General features: G+C 46.5%; 1 protein-coding gene across 1 annotated transcript in view; it reads right to left on the bottom strand.

Moving 5' to 3' along the window:
• Positions 1 to 3,662, bottom strand: part of ANKRD35 (ankyrin repeat domain 35) — a gene marked incomplete at its 5' end in the record, with an annotated part of 43,117 nt that extends 39,455 nt beyond the window's left edge. The window contains one exon of the mRNA XM_081340320.1: positions 3,624 to 3,662. Within this exon, the coding sequence (XP_081196446.1) occupies positions 3,624 to 3,662 (39 nt within the window). The remainder of the gene's footprint in view (positions 1 to 3,623) is intronic.
• Positions 3,663 to 7,680: the final 4,018 nt, after the last annotated feature.

The raw sequence follows: 7,680 nt of genomic DNA on the forward strand, positions 1-7,680 counted from the left end.
GGAAGAAAGAAAAAAGAAAGAGAAAGAGAAAGAAAGAAGAAAGAAAGAAAGAAAGAAGAAGAAAGAAAGAAAGAAAGAAAGAAAGAAAGAAAGAAAGAAAGAAAGAAGAAGAAAGAAAGGAAAGAAAGAAAGAAAGAAAGAAGAAAGAACCTGCCTAACAGCTCCCGGGCAGAGAGCGCAGATGTCCTCCCGGCAACCATCTCTTCGCAATACACCCTCAACATATTTTGAAAGTGACATCATTTAGAAGAAGAAAGGTGATTTAGCTAGCGCCTAATGGCTTCTCTTTCTTTATTTTGAATTCCAGCTGCAGCATTCTTGCCTTCCTTGTTTCTTCCTCTGTTTCCATTTCCGAAACTCCCCCCCCCCCGCCTAGTGATTTTGCCTCCTTTGGGAAGGAATTCCCAAGAGAGCCTTTCCTCCTCCTCCCAAGCCAGCCATTCCTGTGATCTTCAGATGGCCCAGAATGGCCCTGCCTTGCCTAACCCGGCTTGGACAGAGGAAGCCCCTCGGCTGCCAGGACCATCTTCTTCCAGGACCCTGGAGAAAGGGCCCCAGATTTGCCATGGAAATCCAAGGGGGGGGTCCCTCGCTGCCAAAGGGGCTGCGTTCGAGCCCTTCCTCTCTGTCTGCATAGCCGGGGGTGGCAACACCCACAGGGAAGGACACGGAAGCAGCCAAGCAGAGCATCTCCACAAGGCCCTGCCTGGCTAGGTCAGACGGCGGAGAGAAGTCGAAGGGGTGCACGGTGACGCCCCAAGGCCAGCTCTAACCAAGAAAATTGATGGCCCAATTTCCACCTAACTGAACGGACTTCTTTATAAGGCCACACTGGAACGCTGCATCCCGTTTTGGTCACCATCCTACGAAAAAGAATGGCGAGACGCTGGAACGAGTGCAGAGAAGAGCAACAAGGATGATCAGGGGGCTGGAGGCTAAAACATAGGAAGAACGGTCTGCAGGAATTGGGTATGTCTGGTCTAGAGAAAAGAAGGACTGGGGGGGGCATGTTAGCGGTATCCCAATATTTGAGGGGGCGCCACGAAGAAGAGGGGGGGTCACTTATTCTCCAAAGCACCAGAAGGCCAGACAAGAAGCAATGGGTGGAAACTGATCAAGGAGAGAAGCCACCTGGAATTAAGGAGAAACTTCCTAACAGTGAGGACAATCAACCAGTGGAACAGCTTGCCACCAGAAGTTGCGGATGCTCCATCCCTGGAGGCTTTTAAGAAGAGATTGGACTTCCATTTGTCTGAAATGATATAGGGTCTCCTGCTTGAGCAGGCGGGGTGGACTAGAAGACCTCCAAGGTCCCTTCCAACTCTGTTACTCTGTTATTCCTCAGTATTGTTTGATTGTTGGGGCAATTAAGCTGACTTTGTAATAATGCTGCTTGGGGGGGGCGAAAGCCCTAATAATTTAATTTAATTTAATTTATTAATATTTGTATACCGCCCTTCTCCCGAAGGACTCAGGGCGGTGTACAGGGCAAGAATAAAACACAAAGCTACAAAAATTAAAAAGTAATTAAATACATGCCCAACAATAAATACATTAATAAAACCCCAATAAAGTGATAGTAAAAACCCCACCAATCCCCCCTCAGGCCAGGCCGGCTTGTTCGAACAGGTATGTTTTCAGATCGCGGCGAAAGGAGCGAAGATTGCCAGGCATATACATAGAATGAAGGCTACTGCTAAGCTTGTAAGCCGCCCTGAGTCTTCGGAGAAGGGCGGGATATAAATGGAATTTAAAAAAAATGAATTAAAAATTTTCCCAATGACTTCTCTCAGCTGGGACTGAGGCTTGGAGTATCTCAACCAGAAGGTGTGTGCCGTCATATCCCTCTGACCGTGTGCAGAGTGCCTTCTGCATTGAGCCCTAATACGGACTCCTAGGTTTCAGCCCTGCGAAGCAGACCGGACTTGAAAATCAAGACTCGTGAAAACTAAAACTACACGTAGTCCCCGGCTTACGGCCACAATTGAGTCCAAAATCTATGTTGCTAAGTGGAACATTTGTTAAGTGAGTTTTGCCCTATTTTGTAACCTTTCTGGCCACATTTGTTAAGGGAATCGTTGCAGTCGTTAAATTAGCAACACAGTTGTTAAGCGAATCTGGCTTCCCCCATTGACTTTGCTTGTCGGAAGGTCACAAAAAGGGGATCACGTGACCCCGGGATGCCACGACCGTCACAAATATGTCAGTTGCCAAGCGTGTGGATTTTGGTCAGGTGACCATGGGGCTGCTGGAACGGTCGTAAGTGTGAAAAATGGTCCTAAGTCACTTTTTTTCAGTGCCATTGTAACCTCAAACTGTCATTAAATGAACTGTTGTAAGTTGAGGACTCCCTGTACTTTTATTAACAGGCTGCAGCTTTGGAATCTTGCAATTCCACTCTCTGCCATTATCCTGAAGAAAACTGGGGAGGGTTGAGATTGAGACCCTTCCTCAAATCCCATCCGTTTTGGACACTGATGTCTCTTCTCTGAAGGTTGGACTAGATGACCTCCAAGGTCCTATTCTATTCTATTCTATTCTATTCTATTCTATTCTATTCTATTCTATTCTATTCTATTCTATTCTTTCTACTCTAATATTTTTATTCTATTCTATTCTATTAATTCTATTCTATTTACTCTACTCTACTCTACTCTACTCTACTCTACTCTACTCTATTCAATCCTGACCGGCTCAAGGTTGACTCAGCTTTCCATCCTTCCAAGGTCGGTAAAATGAGGACCCAGATTGTTGGGGACCATATGGTGACTCTGTAAACCATTCATAGAGGGCTGTAAAGCACTGCAAAGCGTTAAACAGGTAGTGCTCAATTTACAACAGTTCAATTAGTGACCATTCAAAGTTACAACGGCCGTGAAAAAAGTGACTTATGACCTTTTCCCACAATTATGACCTTTGTAGCATCCCTGTGGTCAGGTGATCAAAATTCAGACACTTGGCAACTGGCTCATATGTATGACGGTGGCAGCGTCCTGGGGTCACACGAACCCCTTTTGCGACCTTCTGACAAGCAAAGTCAACGGAGAAGCCAGATTCACTTAACAACTGTGTTATACTAACTTAACAGCTGCAATAATTCACTTAACAACTGTGGCAAGAAAAGTCATAAAATGGGGCAAAACTCACTTAACAAATGTCTCACTTAGCAATATAAATTTGGGCCTTGTCATAAGTCGAGGACTACCTGTATAAGTCTAAATGCTACTGCTATTGCCATAAAGTAAAGTTGAAAACTACAACTTGACTAGGAATAAAGTCACTTACCCTTAGGAACAGAGATCCCAACCAAGACAGAGCAGTGGTTGCTAGTCCCTAAGAAGTTAAGGAAAGCACTTAAAATTCCCCTCCTCAATGCTGCAAAACATACGGCTCCTCCGAGGCCTTGGCACTGATTCTGGTTTCCCAAGCTTTTCTTTGCCACCTTAAGGACTAGCAGCTTGATTCAAAGCAAGAGATAAAACTCAAGTTCCTATCGCCTGCAGGTGCGACACTTTTGCTGCTTTTCAGAAGTATAATTACAGGCCTATCAAGTTTAATTACTGGAGGATCACCTGCGCCACCCGTCAGAGGGAGATCCGGTGAACGCAGCCGTCGTTACTCACCGCCACTGGATGGCTGGAACAGGAGAACATTTTCTTCATGGTTGCAGCTTCCTTCCAGCTTCCCCGAAAGGCTGAGGCTGTCGCTCTGACTGGAGGTCCACAGACCGGGTCACTCCATCTCTAGCAGGAGAGGCTCACCCAGGTGAGATGGGAACGCCGGGACGGGAACGCCGGGACTGGCCCAGAGCTGCAGCCGGTTGGAGATCCCGATCCGTGTGGCTGGGAGGGCGCACTTGAGCTGCCCGGTCCTGCCAGGTGTGCCTCCCGCACACCTGTTTCCTTGCTCAGCCAGGCCCGGACATGCCCCAGACGCTCATCCCGGCTAATCTCCCTCGTCACCTGACTTGAAAGAGAAACGGCTTCGGAGCCTCCCCCCTTCTCCTCCTCCTCCTCTTTCGGCTCTCCCGTCCTGGCATTCAGGTCGCCCAGATGTAACCACCACCGGCATTCAAGAGACAAAGCCACCATTCACAGCTGCGCAAAGCCTGCCGCAGGAGGGGAAGGAAAGATTTGCGAATGTCTCCAGCGCAAGAACGGAACTTTCCTGCAGCTTCTTACCTCCCTCTCTCTCTCTGCCTCTTTTTCGGGAGCTAGCTATCACTACTGTGGCTGCTTTGCTTGGATAGCAGAAGGATGGAGCTGGAAGGGACCGCGGAGGTCATCTAGTCCAACCCCCTGCTCAGGCAGGAAACCCTGTACCATTTCAGACAAAGGGCTGTCCAGTCTCTCCTTAAAAACTTCCAATGTTGGAGCACCCACAACCTCTGGAGGGAAGTTAATTGTCCTCACTGTTAGGAAGTTTCTCCTTAGTTCCAGGTTGCTTCTCTCCTGGATTACTTTCCATCCGTTGCTTCTTGTCCTGCCTTCGGGTGCTTTGGTGAATGGGTTGACTCCCTATTGCCAGGGACTAGCAACTTAAGATTGGATTGCTGGATTTAAGTCTCACACCGGTTCCTGGATTTGGCCTGAGTTTAACATCTCTTTTTCTTTCTTTCCATCTCTGCTTGAACCACGCAGGCACAAACGCACAAGAGAATTTTCACCTGCAGCATCTTTTGTTTGACCTTTGGCATCCTCGCCCCTGACCAGAGGCAGTTTCGTGGAAGCCTTTCTTCGGCCTCCAAGATTTCCTAAGGCCTTAAGATCTAGAAACTTGATTTGGAAGGCAAGCCTGGGAAACCGGAAGGCCGTCTCAGCTCTGCACACACCGTCTGCAGACTGGAATGCAAACGTGTCGAGGACGGACGATCGGCCTGCAAGATCTTTGCCAAAGGCGATTGTGCCACAGGAGTTCAGAATAACAGAGCAGAATAACAAGAATTGGGAGGGACCTTGGAGGTCTTCTAGTCCAACCCCCTGCTCAGCAGAAGACCCCGTTTCAGACAAACGGTTATCCAATTTCTTCCTAAAAGCCTCCCGTGATGCAGCAACCCTCAGCTTCTGGAGGCAAGTTGTTCCACTGGTTAATTATCCTCACTGTCAGGAAATTTCTCCTTAAGTTCTGGGTTGCTTCTCTCCTTGATTTTTTGCCATCAAGTGAATATTGTTTTGTTCCCCAGTCTTTTAAATACTCGCCATGTTTTCATTTTGTACTGTAAATGTCGTGGATGACACTGTGAGTCTTATTTCACTCCTTGCTCCTTTTTAATGTTTAATTTATAGTCATAGTTATAGCGTGCTCCTGCCCCGTGGAACACCTTGCCCCCCCCCCCTGACTTTCCATAAGAGCCCAAAACGTGGCATTGCCAATTGACCCGGGGCTTTCATAGAGGGGCGTCAGATGGGAAGGGGCTGATAAAGAACAGGTCCCACCAAACCGCCCCCAGCCCCACTCCTCCCTCCCTCCCTCCCTCTCCATCTTTTCGTTAAAGTTGATAATTTGTACTTTTATAGTCTTTCATTTAAATGATATACACGTTTTATAGTTTTATCCTTTTTTAACATTATAAACCCCCACCCAGTTAAAATAATAATAATAATAATAATAATTTTATTTGTATACCGCCCTTCTCCCGAAGGACTCAGGGCGGTGAACAGGGCAAACATATAAAAATACAAGAATACAAACATTAAAAGAGATTAAACAGGTGCCCAGAAGCTAAGAACAATGAATTAAAATACATTAAAACAATATTAAAATCTAAACCCAACACCCATCAGGCCAGGCCGGCTTGTTCGAACAAGTAGGTCTTCAGATCGCGTCGGAAGGAGCAAAGGTCAGGCGTCATCCGGAGCTCAACCGGCAAACGGTTCCACAATTCTGGCGCGCCCACAGAGAATGGGCGGCAAACCAATTCACAATAATAAAATAAAATAAAAAATAAAATAAAATAAAATACCGGTAAAATGAGGACCCAAACTGATGGGGGCCATATGCTCTGTAAAATCACTTAGAGAGGCTATCAAGTACTATGAAGTGGTATATAAGTCTAAGTGTTATAGTAAAGGTAAAGGTTCCCCCGCATATGCGTGCTAGTCGTTTCCAACTCTAGGGGCCGGTGCTCATCTCCGTTGCAAAGCCAAAGAGCCAGCGCTTGTCCGAGGACGTCTCCGTGGTCATGTGGCTGGCATGACTAGACGCCAAAGGCGCACAGAACGCTGTTACCTTCCCACCGTAGCGGTCCCTGTTTTTCTACTTGCATTTTAACATGCTTTCGAACTGCTAGGTTGGCAGAAGCTGGGACGAGTAACAGGCACTCACTCTGTTCCACTCGGGATTCAACCCGCCAAACTGCCGACCTTCTGATCGACAAGCTCAGCGTCCTAACCCACTGAGCCACCGCGTCCAAGTGCTATAGCTATTGCTAAAATAAAATAAAAAATGAAACAAAAGATAAACTAGGCATAGTAAGAAAATAAACATCCAGAGAAGAAATACAGCTACCAATATTGATTTTCCCGAATTAATACTTTTCCCCCAAAAAAACCCAGTGGTGGGATTCAAATATGTGAACAACCGGTTCTGTGTGTGGATGCCGCTTCTGGAAGTCCATTCTGGGCCCGGGCAACAAAAAAATTGCTACCGGTTCTGCCGAAGTAGTGCAAACCGGCTGAATCCCACCACTGCCCCCAAACCTTCTTGGAACATCAGAGTCCTTTAAGTAGAAAACGAACATTTAACAAGTATCAAAAAGAATCAGTCGTGAAAACATCTGAGTCCTTAGGGAGAAGGGCGGTATACAAATCAAATAAATAAATAAATAAATCTGGTCAGCCATAAAATGTTTTTGAAATGCTCAAATTATGGATCGCTGCGCCATCTGTCGGTTGAATCAAGTCGTTGCGGCTATAAGTCATATATAGATCTTTTGTTGTGGTGGTTAGCTGCAAAGTCGTGTTCGACCCATCGCGACCCCCAGGGACAACGTTCCTCCAGGCCTTCCTGTCCTCTACCATCTTCTGGAGTCCATTTAAGCTCACATAGACCTTTTTTACTCCAGCCAATTCTAAGGTTAGGGTCTCCTGCTTGAGCAGAGGGCTGGACTAGAAGACCTCAAAAGGTCCCTTCCAGCTCTACTCTTGATTGCTTTCTATAAATCGCCCAGAGTTTCTGGGAGCCACTTGGCACAAACCATTTAATAAATTGTGATTTAACACCATTCTGGAAGCAGGGAAGGCACTCCTAGAAGAGGATCGAGGGAACCAGTCACCGTGGGAAGAAAGGTCAGTGTTTGTTCACTAGAAAAGTCAGAAATTAAAGCGGTTTAGTGCTGAAAGCTAGAGCAGGCATCTTGTTCGTGAGTAATGCTCATGGGCCGTCTATTAATAATCATAGGCGGAAGACGTCTTTTTATCCGCCATGCCTCCCTTATCTCAGAAATTAAATGGAGGGTTTTTTGGGGGGGGATGTTAGATCTGATACCCTCTGCCCGAGATTGTTTGCAAGCAAATATTTTATGTACCATCGCGAGTCCCCTTATATTATCTCTGCAATTGGAAGTGCCGCGTGGCCAGCGTGCCTGCAGGTGAACAAAGGCGTTTAGCCATAAAGCGGTGGTAGTAAGCAGGCTAGTTTATACTATTGTGAAAAAGTAAAAAAAAAAAAGGCGAGGTTTGA

Source organism: Vipera berus, assembly GCF_964194415.1.
Source record: "Vipera berus genome assembly, chromosome: 16".
Classification (NCBI taxonomy): domain Eukaryota; kingdom Metazoa; phylum Chordata; class Lepidosauria; order Squamata; family Viperidae; genus Vipera; species Vipera berus.